Below are 26,981 nucleotides of genomic sequence, written 5' to 3'. Positions count from 1 at the left end.
GAAGAATGAGATTTCTTTTGCCGACTAGTGTCTTTCTAAAAATAACTGATCGTACCTCGAGCAAAAGAATTTCCAAAAAAAAAACAGATAAAATCTCCATTTAAAATCAACCAAAGAATGAGATTCTTTCGTCGATCGGTTTCGTTCTTGCGACCAGTCGCGCTCAGAACCTATCCGTGTCTCTTGCCTATGAACGACGACTGCATCCTCGAGCTCTCGTTCGAGTCGAAGTGCAGAGAATATTAATTCCGTAATTAGATAATGCCGCGAGAGCCTCCCGCGAGATCGTTCGTGGACTTCCCGGACGATTTTTCTGGGTCGAAACGAGAAAAATTGGCATCGCGGCAGCGAACGCGTGCGCGTATACGCCGGCACCGTTCTCCGTTCGCTCGCCTTTACATCCGCGTTTGCGTGACCTTTCGCGTGAGCGTGCGAGCGGGGAAAAATTCCTGCGGACCGGAATATGTAAGTAGTCCAATTAACTCGCAGCGGGCTGGATTTCTCCGGGCGCGGGCGGCGGGACAGGACGGGGCATACACCAAAGTAACACGGGCAATTTCGTTAATAACCAAGTACCTGCTGTCATGTTAACGCTCGATAATTGTTCCACTCCGCGGACGTAGAGGCGAAATAAATAAAAATCGAGCGTGCCCGGGTGTGGGCGAGATACCGGCGGTTGAGCGCCGCCGTACGAACACGCGCGCGTTTCGTCGTCTCTCTTTATACGCGTATATAAAAGAATGTCGTTGAAAGACAAACGACGAACCCGAGGATACGATAAGCGCGCACTGGCTGGATTCGCTCCGTTCGATTCGTTTCGATCTCGGGACGATCGGGTGGCCGGCGATATTAAAATCCTCCCTCCGTTCTCCGCCGCGAGGGAGGATTTTAATATCGCCGGCCACCCGATCGTCCCGAGATCGAAACGAATCGAACGGAGCGAATCCAGCCAGTGCGCGCTTATCGTATCCTCGGGTTCGTCGTTCGTCTTTCAACGACATTCCCGCGCCAGAATCCGGGTGAAAGGAGCATTTTCTGACGCGCCGCGCAACACATTGAAAATCCCCGCCGCGCGTCGCTGCCGCCGCCGCCGCCGGCGGCGGCGGCGCGATGCCAATTATTCTCACGAACGATCGGTAAAATCTCAGACACCCGGAGAGCGCTTCTAAAACGATTATTACGTCCGATTTTTACGACGCCGATTTTTATGATCGCCGCGCAGGTTAACTCGGCGGATCAGAATAAACGATAAATTAAAAAAATTAACGTTTCGGAGCACCTCTCTCTTTCTCACATGGCCCGGGCCCAAAGTAGCCCGCTCTGTAAAGAGGACCGACGACGTTGTAATCCCCGCGCGATAAAATTTATTAAACGAAAGGAGAACCTGCAATTTCCTTCCTTTCTTTCCCCCTCGTTTACCTCGCGCCGTAGACTTCGACCTGGATCGTTCGAGAGAAATTGTGCCCGCGGCGAGGGCGGATTCCCGTCGACTTAATGCAACTTTTATTTTTCGTCTTTTGGACCCGTCGCGTCGCACGTCGCCGTTCGATCGGGGCGATAATTTAAGGCGGCATACCGTGTGTCCGTGACGAGCATACGCGACGTACTAATCCGGGCGAGGTGCTATTTTTCATTTTGAGGCAGCGACGCTGTTCATCGTCTTCTTTCAATTCGCGGACGCGCGCTTACTGACTTGCGAAATGTCGTCGAGATACGTAACGATCCTTAGGAAGAATCGCGATTCTCTTATCGTTTGGAACAATTGATTTAGCGGGTCATCGTGTAAACGTTTTCAATTACTCCTTGCGGTAATTGGGAAAAGTTATCGTTCGGAAATTTTCATGTTCACTCTGAACATTTTGAAATAAATACACACAGAAAGAATAATTTACTGTAGTAGCTAAAAATTTAGCTAAACACAGGTCAGGAAATAATTTTATGTCGGTCTATCAAAATAATTACGTAGGGCATTCAAGCATGATAACATCGCTGCAAAGAGTATTGACATTTTAGCAACCAGTTTAAACGTTCAATATATTTTTTTTATCGTTCAACATAATTATTTTCAGTTCTATATTTCAGCAAAGTTGTTCTTTCCGTGTACGGAAACAGATACCGTACACGTGCGCGCGCGCGATGCAAAGAGAGAGAAGTGTTTTGACAGAAAAATGATTTAGTGAAGTGAAAAGAGATGAAGGACGTACAAATTTTTTAGACGTTACTTGGTTAATAGCGCCATAAATATCAATAATAAAGACAATATTGCACCTTGGGAATTAATTAATAGAATCCATCATTTCGAAATGGAAAGTCTCAATAGTTCCTTGAGAATTTTGCCGCGGATGAGGTGCACACAATGCGTGCGAAGTATAACGAAGAAACGCTAAAACCGGTTTTTCGTGACCGGGATCAAGTTAAATAAGATCGAACACAATCTTTCTCTGTCCTTTTAAGGATTCTTCAATTACCAAAGAGACATCGATCATGAAATATTACCAATATGACTAACGATATAAACGTTCTTGTTAAGAGATTACGGCTTTGGCGACCGTGGCTTTTCATATGCACACGTGTAATAAGGAAAAAAAGAATTATCGACATTATGAGCGGAATATTGTCAAATATTATTCTTCACCGTGAAGATATGACTCGTCATTATTCATGTTCCGAGACACCTTTTGCATATTAATTAAGACGCAGAAGATGATAAAAAAAAGCTATATAAGTTAAAAAAGAATATATATATACGTTGTACTTTCTACATGGAGAAAAATAATTTTGGTATTGTAGCAAAATTGTCTTTACATATTTGTAGTGTGACAACGAAAAAAATTTAGTCTGATACAACTACATTGAGAAAAAAATTTGTTAAACAACTAATATGTTTAGTACGATACAATCATCGATCTAACGACTAAACATTAGATCGATTCAACAATTATTTAATTGCACACAAAAAAAATTGAGTTTATTCACGTCAACCATTTCAATTTATTAACCAAGAATTAATTAAACCAGCTCATTTAATTGCACGTATCGGAGACTAAATGTTTTAGTTTTTCAACCAATTTTTTTCACAGTGTAATTTTAGAAGTTATTCGTTAGTAAAGCAGAAACTATGTTGCTGCTATAAAATAGAGAAAATTTGCTATGTGTATTTGGCTTTACAAAGTTAAATTTAGCTAAATAACATAAATTGTTAAAACAAAATGCTATATTCTTAGCGAAACTTTTGCTATTAGAAAAATACTACTGCACAGAAAGAGAATTATTATCAAATCAAGATGCAAGAATATGAAACGTTCTTGGAAGAATTTGTTATCTTAAACAGACGTAATTTCCTTGTGTAAACAAATTATGTCTATTTAAGATTACAAATTCTTCCAAGAAGATTTTATATTCTTACTTTTATATGAAACAGTGATTCGATACTAATCCTTCTCTGTGTGCTCTTCCCTCTTTCTTTGCTCCAAAAATAATTTCATTCATACAGCAAAAAAGTTTTCAAGTTCAATAAACTTCTAGCAAAATATCATTAATCTCTTTGCTGTCCATTGTAATAATGAACAGATTTTGCTACAGCAGCATAAAATCTGCTACCTATGCTAGCAAATTTTTCTGCGTGCAGTTTTGGGGAGGACAAACACTCACACAGTGTTAGTTAAAATACAAAGTGTCTTAGAACATATGGAAAAAATAAAGTTCCAAGCTATTAAATTTCAAAACGATCCTTGTTACTGAGATCGACGGAACACATGGCTTTCAAAGGCTGGAAACTATTAAGGACTCTTCTCAAGCTGAGATTTTCACAGAGCAAAGTATACATTGTCCGATTCGTTGAGGAGAGACTTTCCTTTGACGGAACTTTCATTCGTGACTCAAGTTATCCACTATTGAATATTGAAATTTGCGAAAGACGACGATCGTCCTTGGCGTTCTTATTTTCTGAAGTATTGTATGCAAATGCACCGTTGTGCGAGGAACGGTGGCGTTTACGCGTGCATTTCGCCTTAGTTCTAAGACACCAGGTGTAAGTTAAAGTAAGTCGGTAGCATTATCCGGAGGCCGAACATTGTCCCGAGGACATTGCGACGAGAAATGCAAGGCGCGCTCTTGTGCCGCGACGCCAGCATGCAGAAAAGAAGGTGTGTATCAATGTGTTTTCCGTTGAATTCTTGCCGAGTCAAGAGAGCATCGAGCCTACCGACGTGCAACGTGCATTCAGTCTCGATGTGCGTTCCTTATCAATCGAACGGTCCAGTAACGCAACTGCCGAGAGGAGAGATTCGGGGCGCTATCGCGCTATTCGCGCTTCGCGGTAAGTCGAATTCAAACTGCGCTATAGCGTTAAGTCGAGCAAGGAGTCAAAGAACCGTATGACGTATCCTCCTTCGCCGCAACAAGAGTAAACAAGCCTTTCAGAAATAATCTAAACGAGTTCACCCTGTCTGCGGAGACTAGCTCAGGTGAGCCGATTTATTGCGAGTCACGTGCAAAAAAAAGAAGAAAAAAACTTGTACTAACGTCAGAGCGATAATAAAATAATGGGGTGTCACGAGGCGTATCTCGATGGAGATATCAAGTTTATATATTTATACATTTATGCATCGGCGAACGTTATCGCGTTACATGTACTTATCTATTACGTGCTTGACATTTATTAGCGTGATCCACCGGCGTCATATCAATTTGGCTAAACGGCATTTCGGACGGAAACGCTATCTTTATCATTCGACAGCGAATTACGTCACGGAATTAGATCCACGGCGCGCGTTCGCGTGTCACGCAGGCGTTTCTGCGAGCGACATCATCGTTACAGGCGTAATCGCCCGGTTCATCATTCGTTCGTTCGTTCGCTCGCTCGCTCGCTCGCCCGCTCGTTCGTTCGTTGCTTCTGACGTAAGAACACATTGTTCTCACCTCGGCGTAACTCAAGCTAAACGTAGAACGCACTCATGCATTTTCCCTCGTTTGTCGGCCGGAGCGCGGCGCGAAAGGCAGGAGGGAAAAACGAGAACGAGATTCAGTCGGAGATGTGGGAGAGAAAGAGAGAGAAAAAGAGAGAGAAATAAGAAGGAGAAGAAGAAAGAGAGAGAGAGACAGAGAGAAAAAGAAGAGAAGAAAAGAACGCCGTGGTGCCGGAGAGAAGGTGAAGGTGGCTCGAGCCCGTACAAATGTGGAAGAAGGTAGCGGCGTGGAAAAGGTAGAAGAGGGGCCTTGACCGATGCGTGATCATCGGCTGTGGACAACGAACGGACGTTCGTGCAACGTTCGACCGATTCAGCCGGGCAGGAATGCTCCTCCGCTATACCGTTATGTCGCGGAACGCCTCGGACGGCCGGACGATCTATCGGCGGCGATCTAGAAAGCAAGCGCGACGGAAAGTGTTCCGGTTAAGAAGCGAAATCTCCTGATCGATCCTCCCTTCCCTCCTCGCGAGGACGTACCGTCGACGACGACGACGACGACGACGACGACTCTCTGTGGAACTCTTCCGCGGAAACGCCAACCTACAAGCCGATATTCTCCTCGCGATCGGTTTCTACTCCTTTTTTTTTTTCTTTTTGCAATTGTCGTGCGCAACCAGCGTGGCGACACGTTTTGCAGCGTCGCGCAACACGTACGGTTCGCGGTCGGGAGCTTCGTCGGGCTCTAAAGATAACAGTTTTTTTTTTATTTTTTTTTTTCGAATCGCCAGGAACCGGTTTCAAAGGAGGAGCCACGAAACTCCGATAGGAATTACTTACGGATTGGAACAATATATCGAGAACGATTTTGCAACGCGTAGGATAAAAAAAAACGTTGATTTATACGAAATACAAGGAAATTGAATTAAATATAATTTGTATTTAACTCTGCATTCGCGCGCGATGATTATGCGAGATGAAAGTCGACGGCTCGTTATTTAATTCCGCCTCTCTCGTTGATCTCGAGATTATTCGAAAAAAAGAATTCAAGGAGATCACCGTTTTTTTTTTTTTAAATATTTATATTTCTTTCTACTTTGCATATTTTTGCAATCATATTTTAAATCAAGATTTGAAGCTTTTACGAAGAAGTTACGGGAAACATTTTTCTTAATAGGAATTTGTGTTAAAAGGTCTCTTACTTTTCATCGTAATAATTAATTGGAAGTCAGGTGTAAACGCTTCGACATCTCGACGAAGAAAGATCGATTCCGACGCAGCGAAGAAATCTGTTTGGCGGACAGTTATTATTCCTTGGAATAATAATTAAGTTGAAACTGTCACGCACAAAAAACGGCGATAAAAACGAAGGAAGAGGTGCGTGATACGTTTGGGTGGTCGACAATTTATTTACAGCGACGATAAGTGCGCAACAGGTTTCCACACATTTTGCGGAAGTTACGTGGTTACGTAACGTCAAGTGTCACGCTTCCTGGTAATGTAAAAGAAAAAAGAACAAAAGGAGGAAAAAAAGCGAGCGAGGGAATGAGACAAACGGGCGTCGAAAGGAAAAGTCTTCTAACGAGACCAGCAGCCAGTCGCACGTGGCGCGATAAGGACTAACGAGATCGGAGTGATCCTCAATGCGAGGGGAGGGGAGGGGGGAACTCGAAGGATCTCGAAGCGAGGCAGAGGCCTCGATGAAGAATGTAGGAGAGGACGCCGCTGCGCTCGACGTGAATGATCCTCATCGAGCCGGCTTTAAACAGGCAGTTCGGGCGATCGCCGGGGAGGCTGTTTTTCGGCTTTTCGACCGGGTAATCGGCCGGGCGCATATTCGGAGCGTATTCGGAGCGCGAGAGAGCAGGTGGAAGCGGTTCTGGAGCAGGAACTGGTTTGGTGGGAGCCGCGAGGTGGTCCGCTGGTACCTCTCTCGATGTATACGCCGGCACGCCGCTCTCGGTCGGTGTATATACGCTGGCACGTTGTCGCACGAGTGTATATTCATGCCAGTGGCGGGAGTCCCCGAGGGAAGCCGGTGGGGCCTCCTCGCTCACTTCGCCGACAAGTGATCGTTTACAGTTATAGTCAGTCCGCATTGGGCGCTCGGCCGGCCCTGACCGTATCCGGCACACCGTAGCCGCTGATAAAGTTTTCGCTCCTGACTTTTTCGGATACGCGCTACGCCGCGAAACCGCCGCCGCCGCCGCCGCCGCCGCCGCCGTCGCCGCCGTCGCCGCTACTTCCTTCCTTTCTCTATCTCTTTCTCTCTCTCTCTCTCTTTCCCTTTCCAAAGACTCGGAGATTGCGATCGTGCAATCTGAATAACAGTGCAATTCGAATCCCTCCTCCCTGCCCTCCCGTCTCCGTCCCCTCTCTCTCTCTTTTTTTCCTCAGACAGTTTTTCTAAATTTCCTTATCGCAGCTTCGCCGATAATCGTCGTCGACGTTGCTCGCTCCTCGAGCTCCTCGGAATTGACAGCAGCGATTGACGGGACGTTATTGATGACCGTCGAAGCGGACAGCGGGCTGCTCGCGGGCTAGGTAACGAACGATGATTTAGTGGCAAGATCAAGTGAGTGTCGTGTGAAAGGAAAAGTGTGCGGTACGTTCGGGCGGCGAAAAGCGCGCTAGTGCACCACCAGCGCAGCAGACGCCAGTTTCAGTGAGCGTGTTTCACTCGTCGGCACTTACACGAGGCACTGATGGAGAATAATCGGCCGACGAGGTAAATACGAGTATCCAATACATCTTTTTTTTTTCTTTTTTACGTACGCGACAATCCGGACGAGCGAGTGAGCGAGTGAGCGAGCGAGCGAGCGAGCGAGCGAGCGAACGAACGAACACGTCCGCACTTTTGCGCCACTCCGGAATGCGGCCGCTCGCGATCCGGAACCGCAAACGCGTTCTTCCGACGACGTCAATCGAGGGAACCTCGTTTTGCGGACTGTGGAGAGCTTTCTAACAGCGCCTACGATCTCTGCGCGTGAAAGAAAAGGAAAAAAGATCGATGTGGAGAAGGATCCGCGGATTTCCTCGCGACACGTGCTTTCGGCGGAAATTAAAAAAAAAAAAAAAAAAATAAACATTTTTAGATGATAAATTTGAGGCAAATTCTAGACGTTAGATTTAAATCGTTCGAAAAATGAGAAAAATGTTGGAGATCTTCCGAGAGCGGCGACCTTTGAGAATTCGATATATTTTTCGGGTCCGAAGACGAGAGCCGAACGGTAAATTACACGAAATGTATAATAGCTTACGTAGCTAGCGAAGCGGCGGCGTGACGGATACGAGACCCCACCGTAAATCATGTAACGTGGCACTCGAAGGTTATCGTACGGCGTTAATTGTCGGAGATGGTTCGATGGTACATAACGAGCGTCTTCAACTATATGATGAGTATGCCGCTGCCGCCGCCGCTGATGATGATACGTCGCGCGTATCCGCCAAAATTTTCCAGAAAATCAAAAGGCAAAATCGAACATTTCCTGCCGCTGTTTACGTCGCCCTTGACACTTTATCCGATAAGCGGGTACTTTTCTTTTCACGCGTCAAGAGCGTCGAGTATATCTGTGCTGATAATAAAAGCAAATTAATGCTCGATAATACGAATAAATGGCAATCAAAATGGCGTGCTGTTTTCGAACGGTTCTCCAACAAAAACATTTCGATAAGAGAGTACCGCGGAATTTTTAATAGTTTCTCCACGCGTCGTGTATATCTGTAATAACGACGCGGACTTGCAAACTGTTAAAACTTCCGGACTTCTTATCGAAATGTTTACATAAATTCTGATATATGCGCGATATGTATATGATTTCATGAATAAAAATAATCTTATACATATACGTCATACATATATTAAATTAGATTTTAATTTATATATATTATGTATATATTAACTAAAATGTAATTATATATATATATATATATATATATATATATATATATGTATATGTGTGTGTGTGTGTGTGTGTGTGTAAAAAAAATTTTCAATTAAAATATATTTTTCAACATTACTTCTTTAATTAAAAAAAATATTTTCCAAGTTTAAAAATAAATTATTTTAACTAACTAATATTTAATTGAATCAAAGGAAACGATTTAATCAAAAGAAACTTTTTTCAATGTAATTATATATATAAGCTAAAATATAATGTAATATTTGTATGATATATAAAAAATTATATGTTATTTATCAAATTACACACGCATATGTGTAAGTATATACACTGAGAAAAAAAAATTGTTAAATCGACTACATTTTTCAATTTTGTTAAATTTCTTTAGTTCAAATAATTATGTATATTATTTTCTAAGTCTAAAAATAAATTATTTTAACTAACTAATATTTAATTAAATCAAAGGAAACGATTTGATCGGAAAAAACTTTTTTTCCAATGTAATAATATATATATGAACTAAAATATAATGTAATATATGTACGATATATAACAAATTATATTTCATTAAATTTCTTCAATTCAAATATTTAACTCAAACACATAAAATACTTGAACTTTATTTTAAGTTTTTATATATTTAACTTAAATACATAAATATTTGAAGCGATTTAATCAAGTTGAAAAATTTATATTTAGGTTAACAACTTTTTTCTCAATGCATTGTACATAACTCGTAGAATATCTAAAGCGTACAAAGGATCACCAATAGCCTTACGATAAATTACTGCAGCAGTGTTATCGATATCGGATACGACCGCGCTATTAAAAGATAGAGAAACGACTTTGTTATTATGCAGCGTGTTCTCGCGAAATTCATGTATTGCCCGACGCGACACGAACTCGTCCTGAAAATTGCGCCTCTTATTTCGCGTAAAAGAAAAAGAAAAAAAACGGTATTTCGTCACTTTTGCGATTGTAGGTCGATTTACCCGTGCTCGCGGACAATAATGCGTGCGTTAACACAATACGAGTGTGCGTTTACGAATTGAATGTGCATGGCGCGGCAAAAATTTTTGCTATCGACGTCCGTTCGGCGTTTAATTATAATCGCATCGAGATCCCAAACGAATAACGTTCCGTGTCGCAACTGCGTGTTGCGGCAGACCTCTCGAGAAGAACGCGTGAATATTAAAGAAGAAATAAAATACACCAAACGTCGGAGCACAAGGAAATGTATTGAAAATGTTGTACCTCACGCTTTCGAGAAATATTAATGACAAAAAGAGCACACGTGCATTCTAAATAAAGAAGTCTACGGAAAAAAAGTTTGGCGCTGAATACGAATTTCTTCGCGAAGCATCACCGGGAGGCTCGAAAAATTCAAAGCTAATGGATTCCCGATAATATCATGCATTATGCAAACCCGATATATTGCTCAATCTCATAGGCAGCCCGATCTGACTGCGTTACTGTTCCGTGCGTTTACACGCGTCAAGGTTTGACGAAATCATAATATCATAAGAGCAATCGCACGGAGCGCGCTCGATAGCGGGAGAAAGTGAGAGCCATGGTGAAGTCGTGTTTCGCTTCCACTTCAAATCACCGGTCTCGATTCTGACAGCCGGATTGGCCCAATCTAACATGCGCGCTCGCGCAAGCAGAAGGAATTCTTGGCATTGAAGAACGAAGCAGGAAAAACGGAATGGCCCCCGATTCGATTATCTTCACCCGCACACGCGCGTGTTGACCTCTCTTACTTTCTCTCTCTCTCTCTCTCTCTCTCTCTCTCTCTCTCTCTCTCTCTCTCTCTCTCTCCCTCCCCATCTTGCCTCGCTCGCGTCAGTAGAACGCCAAAGATTTCAAAGAAACGGCATCACTCTTGACTTATAATCCGGAGTATTTCAGAATCGACGAACGAGACATTAGCGTTAGCATCGCTAATAACGTTTAATCTTGATCGATGATTCTGAAACTGCTGCCCCGCGATGAAATCGTAACGTAAATCGTTGCTTTATGCATTAAAGATGCGATTTACCACGAGCTCCGCTCATTATAATGCTATCATAGTTTATCTTATTTTTATTTAGCATATTTCGCATATTTCAAGTATAAATCTTGCAATAGCGCGTACTTCTCCTTTTTCGAAATTTCCAAACAACGTATTATTATTTTGTCGTAAACGTGTACTTATATTTATAGCAGACACTTCGCAGACGCGATATAACTTAATCCTTGTCATATAGATAGAGTACCGCGAGCCTAATGTGTTAAAGACATTAATTTCTTCGGACATTCTCTCCCTTTCGTCGTTTATTACAAACTTGTGTGTTCACTTTCTTTCGTTTACGGAAAAGGATGGGGAGAATCATGCGATGCTCGCGTGAGGAGAGCGCATTTCCCGCTTTCTTTTCTAAGCGCCGCACTACAGGCTTTTTTCTTTTTTCTTTTTTTTTTAAAGACGTTATGCGGTTTGTTGCAGGGGGATCGAGCTGTGATTCTGATCAGGATAATGCGAAGCCTGGATAGGCTGTCGGGTAGCGACCAGGACTGCGGTGATCGGGAAATGTACATCGACCTGGACGACGCCTCCGTCGACTCGATTACTGGGAAACGTACTCGCCACCATGTCGCGGAGGTATATCTCACCTTTATTCTCTTCTCCCTCCACCCCCCGCCTCCCGCCCCGCCTCCCTCTTCTTTATCGCCGTGACGCGCGTTATCTCGACCAAGGCTTTTAAAGTCCCGTAAGCATTTATTTTCGAGTAAAAAGAGATACTCGACCCACATATTTCTATCACTATCGTGACGAATTGATAAGGCGCCAGTTTTTTCGGCACCACGCACTTTGTGCGCACTTCTTAATTTGGCACTCAACGCTATTTACGGCAGATAGTTGGCTGACGAGGAGGCACGAGTATCACACGCGGTGTGCCGGTGCGATGCGATACGTAACAGATATTAATTAGCGGCCACGACCGAATTCGACGTATAGATAACATCAGATTCAGAAGTGAGGTTCTCATTGGAATTATAACCGTTCGATCGTGTTATTATTAGCTGTCCGAGTAAATAACCTTTTTATCAGCGTTATGCAGCGCGGGAAAAAAATTGCTGACACTTTATCTATCGGGAAATCCCGGCAAAAATCACTTTAGACAAATACCTGCGAAGCGCATTGTTGAAAAGATTGACTAGGGGAGTAAAGGGAGTTAAAACAGATTTCTCTGTGTTGATGAAAATAGCAACGGTAAGGTCTTCATCTAGATTAGATTAGACAACAATATCATTATGTAACACGTTATCGCGCATTAATATAATCAGCTTTGCTTGAGTCCGAATTACATTCGGATGTAGAATTGTATTCACACCTGTGAATGCAATATAACCTTCGAAATACGTTTAAGCTAACTCTTTCATTTCTCAGACGAAATAATTTAAAAATTAATACAAAATTAATAGTAAATTTAAAAGGATTAGCAGTATATTTTTTTAATGTTATATTTGTGTTACTGAAACGAGTTTACCTAACCGAAAAAATTTATATTACGATAAAATATTTATATCATCATGTCTTGCGCGTAAAATATAATTGTGTAAAGATAAAAAATAGAAGCTCTCTGTGTTCCTCCAATTGGCTGACGATCGCGAACATACACATAATTTTCGAACGTAAATTGGTTTTTTTTTTTTTTTTTTTGTTGGAATGTTCTCAAATAGACATTCGCGCGTGGCGCTGCGCTACGAAGCGCCACGGTAAATATTTGACGAAAGATCTATACTGTTATGAACCGAACGAACGAAAAACAGGTGGGCGAGGAGAGCGACAGCAGCGGGAGCGAGAGGAGCCCGAAGCAGGCGAAGAGAAGAAATCGCGGCGGCGCGCCGCCGGCCACGAGGCGACGGAAAAGCGGAATTTCCGCGCGCGAGAGGAACTTGAGGAGGCTCGAGAGTAACGAGAGAGAGAGAATGAGAATGCACTCCCTCAACGATGCCTTTGAGGTAACAGTTTATTGCTTCCTCCAGACAGCTTTCGCCACGTCGGTCGTCGCGTCGACGAGCGCGACGAACTTTGCTAAAAACTTTCGAAGAACGAGAAACTTTCGCCATGTAACGTTAAATCGCGAACAATAAGAGTGAAAATAATGAGGTACGATCGATCTTTATCCTATAAACGCGTCTGCGAGAGCGTTAATATGTTTTACTTTCAAAATTGGATTGGATACTTCGAAAAGTGATTTTTTTCTTTTCAAATATTGCGATTGAAAAATACCGTTCTTCTTTCTTTTAACCGAAATGTTTTTTTTTCTAATACCTGGAAAGAAAACGATTTATTTACTCGATTGTATCGCGCTCATTATTTATTACTACAACGTTGTTGACCGGCGCGTCGAACGTCAATGCAAACGACAGCAAAATGTAAAAAGAAATCAATTTTTGCGGAAGATAAATGACAGCAACTCGTAGCTGCAGCTCAATACGATAAGCAATTCGTTCTTTTGACCGGTCATACGTAGCATCGTTAAAAATCTGCAAACTTTCGACCGTATTCGATTAGATTGCAATCCGCGTGGCGTTATTTATCGCGAATGCGTCTCGATATAGTAGATAGGCTTTCAATCCACTTCTCTCTGGTAATTTCCAGCAATTACGCGAGGTAATACCACACGTAAAAATGGAGAGGAAGCTCAGCAAGATAGAAACGCTCACGTTGGCTAAAAATTATATAATGGCACTGACGAATGTCATATGCGAGATGCGCGGCGAGGAACAACCGTACACGTGAGTATTGTTTCAATCTAATGTGTTTTCAAACCGCGGCGCAGATCGAAATAATTGTTCAAGATGATATATATATATGAGAGTCAAAATGATTGTGAAATCTGAGAAATCAAACAAAGGGAAAAATGGAAAAATAATTATTTCACGTAGATGAACGCAAGATATCCAAAATATTAAAATAAGATAGAAAAATAAATTTTCACGAGATTGGATTTTATATTTCGAATACGTCGGAATACGTAGAAGTAAAAATTAAATTATATTTTGCAGAGTATTAATTTTTGCCAATCTTAATATTTGTACATGTAAAATGATTAGAAGAATTATATAAAGAAAACTCTATGAATTGATTTAAAAATATATCGACGACGTATTTCGCAAGAAAATGCATAGCAAGCGCTAAGGCAAAAGGTCGTTAACTTGAATCAATTTTTCAACTTGATTAAATTTCTTCGGTTCGAACACTTATTTAAATTGAATATGTATGTAATTAAGTTAAATGTACAAATGCTTGAACGGAAATACAAGTATAATATTTTATGTATTTAAGTCAAATATATAAATAGTTGAACTAAAAAAATTTAATTGAGTTGAAAAATTTAGTCTGGTTAATAACACTTTTCTCAGTGTGAAAAATTTATAGGACGTATTACTCCTAATACGCGCGTGTTTCTCCTAAAACTAGGATTTTTTTCTATTTAAAATATTTTTCTTTGAGCAACTCTCAATAACCACCGAGATATTTGAGATGTTTGAATTAAATTAAACCTCGAATTAAACGAAACGTTCTAGCGTGCGTATTTACGAAAAACGCCTTTTTTTTTAGATTTGTCGATGGCGAATGCGGTTCCAGCAGCGGTGATAGTACCGGTCAACTAGAATTAAGCGGGGGTGAACAACCTGACGAATCATCCCCCGCGTCGATTCACGAGACCAACAACAACAGTCTTCTCCACGAGGATCTAGAACGCAGGATCTAAGAAAATTCGATCTAAACGACAAGCGTCGAGACACGTACATGCAACACAGCCACGTACACACGCACACATACACGCACAGACTCTGTGATAAACTATCATATTAGTGCCTTTCGTAGGGACAGCAATCCGCGACGATTCACTCATTACTCGCCATGGATCTTCGTAGAGCGTCGTACGTTTTTTTTGAAAAAGCCGCGCTAGAAATAACAAAACGATCGATGATTCCGCAATAGAAGAAGAAACGCGAGATTCAGAACAGAAAGAACGGAAACCGAATAGAAAAGAGACATGAAGATAAAAAAAAACAGAAGAGAAAGAGAAAAACATAAAGATAAACGTAATGAGATAAAATATAAAATAGAAGAAATAAGAAAAGGGACACGAGACGAGAAAAGAGAAAGATGAGGAAAGAATTCGCGTTTTTAGAATATACGTAATACACGGGGCGTTTCCGATTTAGCGCATAATCCTTTTCAAAGAGAGACTTCTCGACGAGACGAGATGTTCTTAGAAGAAGTTTCATAGAAAAAGCCATTATTTTTATAACTTAATTTCTATCTCCGACGTTAGAGATACCTTAACAGCCAAACCTCGATCTAAGGACGGTATTCACGGTCCGAGGTTAAATTGAAAATCGTTTCTAAATTTAAAGGCTGGACATGAGCAATCTTGAAATTCCTCATTCGATGAAATGATAATACAGCGTCTCAAGATCGTGCCTAAAACGATCTTGAACGCAAGATCGGACTGTATGAATACCGGCTCAAGATTCCATTAAAGCGATAGTCTATAAAGTAGATTAAGAAATAACGTTTCATTACGTAGTTAAATCCCCGGAGTTTAATTCGTTATTGAAACTGCTCAATTCTCACTCCCTTTTTTAACTCAAGAATGAGTAATTCAAGCTGAACTTGATAGAGAAATTCTTACTATTGTTACACAAAAAGCAGAAGTCTATTTTCTTATCTAGGGCTGAAAGAGATAATGTACTTCTCCAAATATCTAAGTAACGACGTGTTCAGGTAGAACGTGCGTCTCGCTGTACATATAGAATATATCGAGAGAGAAAGAGACAGAATGCGAGAGTGAGAGAAAGAGAGAGAGAGAGAAAGAGAACATACCCAGAAAAATATTTATATCGTACGGCACTCGTAAAGTGTACCGAAAGTAACGGTTGTGCAAATTCACCTTTCGTGAATTCTTCCGTCAATCGTTAAATTTCCATTTAATTTATTCTTTTATCAACATTTCGTTTTCCTACTGCAAGATATTATCACGCTAGTTACAATCACTACTATTATTACTATTACTCTTATTCCTATTACTAATTCTGTTGCTATATTGCTACACTATTACTACTGCAACCATCACTCCTACTATTATTCCTACTACTATACGACTATCATTCCTATATAGTACCATTGTTACATGGTTATTTAGAGCTATTACTTTTTATTTTGATTAATATTCTATTATTTTTTAATTCCTTTGAAAGATTATTATTATTACTGTTATTATTATTACATTATCACTATTATTGTTATCGTATTAAATTAATAACACATGATTTTAATGTTTCATTTTAGAAATGTTATCTGTTGCAACGTGCACTTCACTCACATTTCTCCGTCCGCGAATTGTCTAAAGGACAAACATCTTTCTCAACAAATTCGCCAAAATTGGTATTAATTAACCGCAATAACTACATTTATAATCTTTACCCATCATCAATTATTAATTACACTCTTAACTGCAAGCTACACATATAAGTAACGATTGTTTGTTGGCTAATTAACAATTACAAGCGTAATTAACAAATGTAGTAAAATTAATTAAATTACATTTGATGATTACCAACAATTTCATTACAATTTTACCCAATTCTGCTTGAAAAATTATTATCTGTTACGTAAGTAATTTTGCATAAAAAGACGAAGAGAAGCATAATAATGGTATGGTAGAACTAAACAGACTAATCAAGCTAACAGATAACGATCATATTAAAATTTGTTAATTGTACATTTGCGAGAAATCAAATGCAATTGATTTATTACGTAGTTACGTAACTATTACAATATTCATATGGATATATGTTACTGTTAAAGTAATTATTCAGACGGAACTTGCGTCTCGAAGTCATAAGTCGTAAAAATTTACAGTACATTATCGCTGTTATTAATGTAACAGTATCATTATCGTTACGCCCTATTATCGTATCGAACCGTTGTTACTATCGTTATCATTGTCATTGTCATTGAGATAGTAACTGCCATGGTCATTGTCTCATACATACACACACACCCACACGCACACACACACACACACACACACACACACACACACACACACACACACACACACACCACCACCACCACCACCACCCACACATTATGTTTTACTGTTATTGACATTATTACAAAATAGCGCATTATTTTATGATTCAATATCGCATTCGCGCACGTGTCTCTGCATTCTACTCGTGCGCATGAATCATTTTCATAATCGTAATTTTTTTGGACATAACTTAAATTTAATCGTCTTCCCTACTTTTTAAAAGTAGAACTACATAGGTAAACTTAAGGCAGCTTTAACACTCTGTATACATTGTTTTTCGGCACTTTTTCTACACACGTTGGATCACGACACTGTCGAGTTAATTTTCATTACTTTTATAAGTTTAAAATGACTTTTACATATGCTTTAACGTTTCTAGAAAGTATTTGTATGGTTGCTTATTTAAAAAAAAAAAATGTATATAAATGTTACAACTCTGATTATGGCGCTCTTAGTTTTTCGAAGAAAAATTCCCAGGATAAAATTGTCGAATCGTGTATACAGAGTGTTAATATTTGTAGAAACGGTCCTATATCATGAAAGATTTACATAGCGTAGTTTTATTATGTGCGACATTTTTTATGTAAATATTCGCGTTATGTTTGAAAAATTTTACGCGAGAATACAGGGTGTGATTAAGTTGCTCACCCATATATTATAACTTCTTTGCTAAATACCTTAAATAGAAATTATTGAAAAGCAAAATGTTTCGCTTCAAAGCATTTATATTGTAATAAAAAGCAATTCTACGTTCACCGCTCATTTATTTCGAAGATATCAAGACTGATTTCCTCTTCTCTTTTCAAATGACGAAAGACAAAATATTGACAAATTTTTATAATTTTGTAATACTCTCCCGTTTGCATCAACAAAGAAACGAAAAACGCTATTAATGAGATGAGAATAAAAAAGAACATTTTTTTTCGTCAGTTTATATTCTTTAACATAGAGATATTTATATTTTACAAGCTTTTAAACTTCAGGGAAGGGAAAAGAAGAGCATACGCGTGGTATTTAGTTTTTATTGCTTTTGACGGCGTGTATAATAACAGCCACAATTAGAACAAACAGTGTTCCTAGCAATCCAAGCACGATAGCCATAAGAACTGTGTCGATTGGTAACCATGGATCTTCCTCTCGAGTCCAAATGACAGACTCGGTTGTCGTAAATAAGCTGTAAACAACGAATATCTCGTGCATTATTTGGACAAAAACTTTCATGTCAAAGGAAACAGTAGGCAGTAAGAAGTCAGATAAAAGAGATGGAATTATAATCAGAGCTGGGCAATACACCTTATCTAAATTCTGATTCATTTAAATACGTTGAAAAAAAAAGAATACAAATGCCAACAGTGTCTCCTGTAGTATTTAAATCGTTTGCATCATCCAATATGTTTGAATTTTCAGATACACTCTCCTCCCCACCACTTGTATTTCGCAATTAGAACATACTTTACGGATTATCTCGCATTTTGTATATGAATGATGTTTCGATCGTGTTTTGCCCAGCCCCTGAATATAATTAGCAGCGTGGAATGCCGACGTGCTGGTTTCCATTTCTTCCTCGGCGAGCTCGTCGAAGGACAGCATAATAGCATTGTCCAGATCCTTTCCCAGTTGTCTGAAGGCGGTTCTGCCGAGCCAATCGGCGAGATCGTTGCGATTCAGCTGTCGAAGTCGATGTATAATCGCCGCGTGCGTCTTTCCCCGGCCCTCCGCCGGGGAACTGTTCCAATGAAGCAGTTGACGCAGACACGGGATCTCCTCGTCCACCTTGCGCTCTTTTAGCCGCGGGAAATAATCGAGCGTTAGTCAGATCTCGACGCGCAAATAAAATGATCGAATTAACGACGCAATAATAGCAAGCGAGAGTCTGACGCGACTTAAAGATCACAAGCTGACCTGCCGCGGCCAGGTTCTTCGGCAAGTCGTAAGTCGTGTAATGAAGCGCGGCGATCAATCGCCTGCACTCGAATGGGTCCAGTCGTGCCGCGAGATACTCAAACTCGCTCAGATTCACGTCTATCGTACCGCGGACTCTCTGAATGAGAATTGTCGCGCTGATCGTAACGTAAATACCGATCGTCCAAGACTGCATTTTTCTCCAAGCCAGATGTTACGAGATTAGAGAAAGGAAAAAAAAACACGTGGACAGAAAACAAAAGACCGTCGTTCTGTTATCGCGTGTGTTTTTATTTCTTTTCAATTCGGAGAGATGTCTCATTTTCGCCCGTTTGCTTATCGATTAACCTTCCTCTCTTCTCCTCGTGTCTCATCGTATCTGCCTCTTCGCTCGCCGTCCCCTCTTCTTTTTTCTGTAACATTTGTAACAGGGAACCGGCGACGCGTCCTCCAACCTCTCCTGTACCCTGGGGATAATCGGCGCGGTGACTTCCGCCGCGGTGCCGATCGGCAGATCCGGCGACACAGCTCTTTTCCTCTTTTTTCGCAACTTCTTTCGTCCTTCCTCGATATCGGAAGCGAAGTACTTTCTGAACGTAGAAATAATTTTGTTGCATTGTGCAAATGATTATGTTGAACGTTCAAGTATGATGAGCGAGGCTGCAAAAAGCTTTGACAATTTTCTAACAATCAATTTCGATCTGTTCTTTTTAGCTGAACTGGCTGACCTCTTCATACTTAATCTTTCTTCTTCCAATATAAAGAGAAAAAGATTAACTATGAACTAGTGCAGCCAGTTTAGCTAAAAAGAACAGGACTTTTGATTATCTTACACATTTTAAAATTTTATTTTGGTGTGACTCGTTAAAATGGTCTTTTAATCTGCATCCAGCAGAACTTTTAAATACTTGAACAAAATTTTTTCCGTGTATATTCTATATCGAATTTCGTAATCGTGCCGAAAAAGAATCACGAGATAATAATACGTGGAACGATTAATTTTATATACTGACTCTTTCTTCCGTCTCCCGGTCAGCTTACTAAATAGCCTCGCACACTTGTTTCTCACGAACAGAGTGCAGCAGCAAGTGCAAATTATAATCGCGATTATGATGCCGCCGCCGACGGGTAAGGACAAGGAGATCGATCGGCGTCCTAAAATGCATCGTGTCGGTCACGAATGTCATCGGGGAACCTTCATTCGGCTCACCTGATAAAATATCATGGATGGTCGCGTTGGTATTATTCATTCCTCGTTTCTTCAAATGCTTTCAGTACCATTCTGTCTTATCGTCTCGACAAATATTAACAGAAAGCAATAAGAGTAAGCAATTGACATTTTACGGTTAGGCGAATCGAAAGACATAACCGTAACGAATACACGAAATGAACGTTGACATACACACACACACACACACACACACACGCACGCACGCACACACATACACATGTGCGAATAATACATACTTGGCTAATATCACGTTTTCTTGCAATACAGCTTTTGAAATCTGACCGACCAAAAAAATCAAGTTTTTAAACTTTTGTAGGAAAAGAAATAATGAAGAAAACTTATTTATTATATATGAAATTATTATAACTATTATTTATTATATTTATTATATTAAATTAATGAAGAAAAAGTTTATCCAATAAAATTGGAAACAAAACTTTAGCGAAATCGACAGCAAAATTGTAATTATGAGATTTGTTTCTTTATCTTTCTACTCAAAAAGAAATGCTTCTATTTTTAGAAACCTTCAATTTTCTAGTTTTATTTAATATATAATTTGATGGAAGTACTTCTTTGTACTAATCTAAAACAAGATATTTTATTTGCCAAATAAATATATAATATGTATGTACAAATTTCATAATATTGCATTATATCGATTTTATTTCTCAAACTTCATTTCTTGTAACGTCAATTAGTATAACTGTAAAAGAAATCTTTGTCGTGCAAAAAGTTAGTTATATATGTATAAGTTTCATAAATGTCATCTTACGAAAAACATGTCACTGTCATAATAAAATTTTTCGATTAAAGTTATCTTCAAAAAATAATAGATACTTATATGTGTCATGTTAATTCGTGTCATATAATTCAAGAATCACAATTGTGCAAGAACATCTCAATCTTTAAGAGTCTGATAGATTTTTGAATAGATCAAGTCCAACATTTTTTTCCAAGCCTCCTGCACTTCTGGCGTGTATTGCTTCCCGAATACGGAAGGAAAAACGTCTAGCATCATCTGTTTCAAATTCTGAAAGATAATTATTACACTTATTATATTAAGAAAAAAAACTATATGCTAAAAATACAAATAGATTTAATGTCCAGTTAAATATAAAAAATTAAAATATAAGATAAAATAATTATCAGCTTGTTGTGAAGAATAATTTCATGATATAATTTTAATAATATATAAAAAGCAAAGATTAATTTATGATCTTAAGGATGTATAGGTCATTTTTCAAAACATTAAGAAAATTATGAAAAAATTATAAATTGTTTTATATTATTACATTTGAAAGTGGTAACAAAAATTTAGATTTTCCATCTAGATAAAAAATTATTTCAATATAAAATAAACATGTATTCTAATAAAAATATAATTAATAATAAAATATAAATAATGAAAAAAATTAAATTCTTTTATTTAAGTACTTTAAATATTAAAAATAATTATTTAATGTTTTATTACGATGCAGAGATCAATTTTGTAAAATAAACAAAACTTATTTCTTTATTTACAAAATATTAAACAACGCGATAACTAAAGCACAATAAAACATTGTATAAATCATCTCGAATGCTCAAAGTATTTACACAAAAGAATTGAGATTTTTCTTACTACTGCCAAAAATAATTTAATTGTTAATAACAGAGTGATTAAACTACAAAAATATTATTAAATAAAAATATAACTTTATTCACAACTTTCATATATATTTAGTTTGTTCGAAGTGTTAATATTAAACACATTTTCAAATTTTATTTACTTTGCAAGGACTATGTTCCATACATCCTTAAAGATCTTTTTCATATCTATACGCAAAAAACTTTCATACTTCAAAAATAAGCATTTTCGAATAAAAAAATACACATGCAGCAAATTATATGAAAAAAACGGTAAAAAGAGCGATTTATAAATAAAATTGTTATGAGAAAGAGATAAAGAGAACGTCGTTATATAATCGAAAACAGAATGTAAAAGAGAGAGAGAGAGAGAGACAAGAAGGTAAACATTTACTTACCTCAAACTGCTTCTGTGTTTGCCCGCGATTCTTGTGTTTCTCGGTAAAATTAATCACGCTCGCCTCCATCAATTCTGGATCATGCATTTGTTCAATCACTTTGCCAATCGTCGCTACGATATTGGCACAGTGCGCTTGAAACCTCTTATTTTTCGACAGTTCGTCGATCGGAACGTCTTTAAATGCCTTAAATTCTTTTTGAGCTTCTGGATATTGTTTGAAATAGCTATAAAAAAACGATTTCGTGTTGCATTCGTAAACAAAACGAGCGATTCTGAGGAAGAGCGATTAAGATGAAGTCGTTTTAGATCGCTGATTCGTCATCGAAATTCGTATTCAATTATGATATAAAGACGAAAAATAAAAAAAATTTTTTTTACATCATGCATTAATTGCAAAGACAAATAATGACGATGAGAACGTGTGATTCCTCGCTGTTAAGAAGCAGAAGTTGATATGGGTGAGCAACTTATTCTCTAAGTGCGTGCGATCTGCCATGAAAGCTATTAGACCGATTTTTTAGAACGTGTTATTTTCAAGAAAAGTTTAATCGTTTTCTTTTATTACACGTTCTGATATAAAAAAAAATCAGGATTTTTGTCATCCAAATTTGAACTTACAATTAGACCTGATTACATTATTAGTGACGTTAATATTTTGCATCCAACATTATTTATATTAATACTTTGTAGAAAATAGAGCACGACAAGGAGTGTACAGTAAAGATAGATTAATAGATTTTTAATTTATAGCTTTGATAATGGAAAAAATAAAGAAGAACGTAGTCCGATTAGTGTCATAAAATGAAAGCTATTCAATGATGGCTAGTTTTCCAGCGTTAACTCTTAATAATTAACTTAAATAATTACATTTAAATATCCGCACACAGATAAAAGAGTGTTCTTGCATAGATTGGACATCTGATAGACTCAACCAGCCTATTCAAAAACGAACGAATCAGAAATTTTGCAGGGACATACCGCATGAATATAATATTAAAGTCTATGAAACATTCTAGTTACAAAATCTCAAGCTTCTAGTTACAAATCTCATTATTAAGAAATTTTGCTTAATTTGATCAATCACATAGATATTGTAAAAATCAAATAATTTTTCTCAATGTACAAGAGCGTAACAAAACGTACCAAGGAAAAGTATATAAAGAGAAAGATATTGTTGTATTTTTTAAGTGGAGAGAATGAAAAATTCAAGCTAATATCGTCAGCATTCTCATAATGAAATCAGATGTGCTCGGTCAAACTTGAATGCCTGAATACGACATTGTCGTACGCGCAGAGTGTCAATGAGCGTATTAAGCCATTCGAAAGAAGCCGCACGAAGGTACGCGTACATACATCTTTCGCAGAGAGCTTACAATCCGCAAGTCCTATTCGCGGCATCGATCGCCTTAATATGCCAGAGAGATAACATTAAGCTATAAACGGTTATCCGTGTCGCAATATTTTATCGCCGGTATCACACGTGATAATGAGAAAGCGGCGTTGAAAATTTCATAGCGCGCGTTTCGCCGCATCTTTTGCACGACGCATCGCGACGCATCGCGACGCATCACGACGACGCAATGCGCATTAACAAAACGCGTGGTTTCGACAGGAGACGTGAGGGTGTTCTCGACGAAGCCCGAACGCGCGTGACATGGTTCTTTTATCATGCACTAGATACGCATCGGCGATTCATTAAATAAATGAATGGCTTGTTAGAATGCGGAAGTCCTTCGAGCGAGGAAGCGTCGATAGCGTCGGGAGAATTTCTACGCTGAATGAGAAAAGAATGCTGTATGAATTAAAACGTAGTTTGATTCAGCTAAACATCGCTGTTACAAAAATACACGTAGTTGACTCACTGAAATTTTATTCATTCACCTATATTTGTTATTGTCTTTACTTTTAATCTTTTTCTGTTTCTTTTTTTTGTTACTGTCATTGAATTAACAAGATATGTCCAATTAAACTGTCTCGGTGAAAAAATTTCTACACCAATTTAGAAAATGTTACAAAAATCTACATGAAAATGCTAGAATTGCAACGTTTTTTAAAAGTTTTGTATTTTTGTAGAGCGTCGTTTCTGCAATTTTTACGAATTTCTCGGTGAAACAATATCAAACAATTCTACACATTTCTAAGTACAGTTTACTCTGGCGGAAAAAAAATTTTATAAGTAATTACAAAGTTCTACTAACAATAGAAATTTTTAGAAATTATTAGTTTTTTTCGTAAAAATATTTATATTTAATTACTAAAATTAACAAAAGTGTTCCAATTCCAGCATGTTTTTACAAATTTTTGTATTTCTTAAATTTATATAGGATTTTTTCCATATAATAATATTGATTCGACAGCATTTGTTTTCTCTGCGCAAATACATCGACGAGCGCGATCTTACATCGAGAGAAATTAATTAGCCACATGTCCTTTTGTCCAAGTTAAACGGCGCGATTATCTCAGCGATCATCTTTTCGCTTTGTAAAAGTTACATGTGTACCGGATCTAGTAGGAGGTGAATGAAGGAGAACGGATGAAACGGCAATTCACTCACGCGAGTACAAGGGCGACTCCGATCGACACTTCGTCTTTACGAACGATCGCCCATGTGTTCTGCACCAGTCTCTTTTGCTTCTCGGTCAGACCGAGCTTCTCGTCTACTTTGTTGTCGTTCAGAAAGAAATCGAACAGACCACGGAACAGTGCCATGTTCGCTTCACCGTATGCGCGAATAGAGCCTGATCTATGGAAAACAATTGCACAGTTGATCAGATGATTATTCCACAAATGATCTTCAATGGGAGACTGGCAACTTCTCGTCTCGCGAGAGCAACTGAAGAAATATATTCGCATTGACGTAATAGACGATAATTCTTTAATGTCTCTCTTTTTATGAAACTTAATGCTCGATCGCTCGCAATGTAATTGTGTACTATTACATAGAGAAAAAGATTTCTGCAGTATTTTAATATTCGTTAGATTTAGTACTTATTTGATTGAAAATTGCTTAAAGTTGTTTTATTGAAACAACATTATGCTTATACGAAACATTATTTGTTTGAATAAAAATTTTGTTGTTTAATTCAAAAAACCTCTATTATTTGACGATAGTAATTTTATTATTGGTCGTATTTATTGATTCAAACGTTGGTTTGTTTGACTCATTTCAAATAAATTTGTTTGAATACAATAAAATTTAGTTCAAAGAAATCGTTTTCTTTTCTGTAATATCTAAGAATTAAATAGAAAAATAATTTTAAGAAAGGATACGAGAATGAAAGTTTTAGTCTTAATATTAATTTTCTCAAACTTTTGCTTTAAATACCAAAACTATATGGCATCGAAATGCAGAAAAAGACGCGAGAAGACATATCGTTGCATTTTTTACAGAAACAAATACGTTTTCGGTATAAAACGACCGTATCACCGTATATAAATGCCAAATAAATACAGTAAGTGCAAGAAATACAGATATTTTTGAAAACCTTATTTTTAGAAACTAAACAATAATTAACAATCTATTAACAACGATTACACACACACACACACACACACACGCAAAATTTATTATCTTCATCCGTTATTAATAAATTAGATACTAATTAATGTTTACTTTCTAACAATAAGATTTTGAAAAATATTATCTATTGCAAATAATTTGTACACTCACTGTAAATTGTTTTGACATACGAATGGCAGTAATCTGGAGCTGTGCATTCGCTAAAAGAGAAAAACACGAAACTTGTACGCACGTTGAAGTTAACGTTAACATCAACAAAACAGACTTATCTATCGAATCGTTATTTAAAGACACAAACAGATTGTCGCAATGAAATAGTTTTATTTATTTTTTTTTTTAAGATTAAAAATTCATGCGCGAAAATCACAATTATAGGACAAAATATCCGTTATCAACAAAAAGATGAAAAAGAAAAAATGATAAGAGCGACAAATACGAAGCGAAATCAAGTGTCGCTCAGGCGACACTTTGTACGAGCGACTCTTCTCGCGATATCAATTAGGTCTTTCTTTTTCTCTCGATTTCGGCATTGCCCGAATCGCCTTGTGAATGAAAAGATGGAGCGTGAAAGATAAACTGTGCTAATACCAGTGGCAGAGCGAGGAAGAGAAACGGGACGGCCGGAGGCTCCACTGCGCGAGCAACTATTGCGGACTGACACGATGGGGCCTCGCTTATCGAGGATTCGTATCAATTACGCTGTAATTCAGTATGATATGTCACGTGCCACGCGTGCTGCACTGGTCAAGCGGCGACTACTCGATGTTGCGGGCCGGCCTAACTATTTTAAAGTCGTCCCCACTCCCCACTTCCGAGGATATCCCGACGGAGCAATTGCGTTATACGCGAGACATTTCCGCAGACAAACGTCTGTGTAAGCTCCGACTACCTTTAGAAAAAAATCTCTAACAACAACAGAAAATGCGCTGATGATAACGAGCGGTAGGATTGTTCCTCACTAGGTTCCTTACGACAAACTTCGGAAATTGGATTCAACGGTGAATTCGACGGGCGTTGTTGCAATTTGTGTTTCATCTTTCGATTACGAAAGGCACATTTACAAGTGCAGGCGCGTTTGTAACTCGTATTTAATTGTTAACCTTACGTGTATGTTGTGTTTAATTTTATACACGTATTTTATGATGCAGTTTATGAACATATTTTCGGAATTTTTGAGGGAACATAAAAGTTTTAATGTGTTTAAATATTACATGTATGTAATTTAAATATTTTATGTACATATATAAAACTATCTTATTATACACCTTTACTAAACTTTTATGGTATTTTAAAGATACTTTATATGTTATTCTTATTAAACTTGGAGTAAGTGTACGCTGTATATATATTTATTTACAGTAGATATACATATTGTGTATGTATATCGAATTTGGGAG

At 38.3% G+C, this 26,981-nt stretch overlaps 3 protein-coding genes across 4 annotated transcripts; 1 reads left to right on the top strand and 2 right to left on the bottom strand.

The window, feature by feature from the left end:
• The first annotated feature begins 7,000 nt into the window (after positions 1–7,000).
• Positions 7,001–17,660, top strand: LOC105203749 (protein dimmed). Its single transcript, XM_026132946.2, has 5 exons — positions 7,001–7,635; positions 11,292–11,447; positions 12,620–12,811; positions 13,455–13,591; positions 14,418–17,660. The coding sequence occupies exons 2-5, from the start codon at positions 11,322–11,324 to the stop codon at positions 14,569–14,571; spliced, it is 609 nt and encodes a 202-aa protein (XP_025988731.1). The 5' UTR covers positions 7,001–7,635; positions 11,292–11,321; the 3' UTR covers positions 14,572–17,660.
• A 161-nt stretch (positions 17,661–17,821) lies between these two features.
• LOC105203741 lies at positions 17,822–20,422 on the bottom strand. Its single transcript, XM_011172628.3, has 2 exons — positions 18,808–20,422; positions 17,822–18,686 (listed from the first exon to the last, which is right to left on the bottom strand). The coding sequence occupies exons 1-2, from the start codon at positions 19,001–19,003 to the stop codon at positions 18,274–18,276; spliced, it is 609 nt and encodes a 202-aa protein (XP_011170930.2). The 5' UTR covers positions 19,004–20,422; the 3' UTR covers positions 17,822–18,273.
• Positions 20,423–20,610: 188 nt separating this feature from the next.
• LOC105203733 (cytoglobin-2) lies at positions 20,611–26,368 on the bottom strand. Of its 2 annotated transcripts, XM_039458259.1 has the most exons (5): positions 26,173–26,355; positions 25,735–25,784; positions 24,619–24,807; positions 22,063–22,288; positions 20,611–21,068 (listed from the first exon to the last, which is right to left on the bottom strand). In XM_039458259.1, exons 2-5 carry the CDS (start codon positions 25,779–25,781, stop codon positions 20,937–20,939), a joined length of 594 nt encoding a protein of 197 aa, XP_039314193.1. In that variant the 5' UTR covers positions 25,782–25,784; positions 26,173–26,355; the 3' UTR covers positions 20,611–20,936. The 2 variants fall into 2 exon arrangements, with proteins under 2 accessions (XP_039314193.1, XP_011170918.1); XM_011172616.3 differs by lacking the exon at positions 25,735–25,784 and having other exon boundaries at positions 26,173–26,368.
• Positions 26,369–26,981: the final 613 nt, after the last annotated feature.

Source organism: Solenopsis invicta, chromosome 16, assembly GCF_016802725.1.
Source record: "Solenopsis invicta isolate M01_SB chromosome 16, UNIL_Sinv_3.0, whole genome shotgun sequence".
NCBI lineage: Eukaryota > Metazoa > Arthropoda > Insecta > Hymenoptera > Formicidae > Solenopsis > Solenopsis invicta.
The sequence above is the reverse complement of the archived record's forward strand: the minus strand, read 5'-3'. Positions and strand labels throughout refer to the sequence as shown.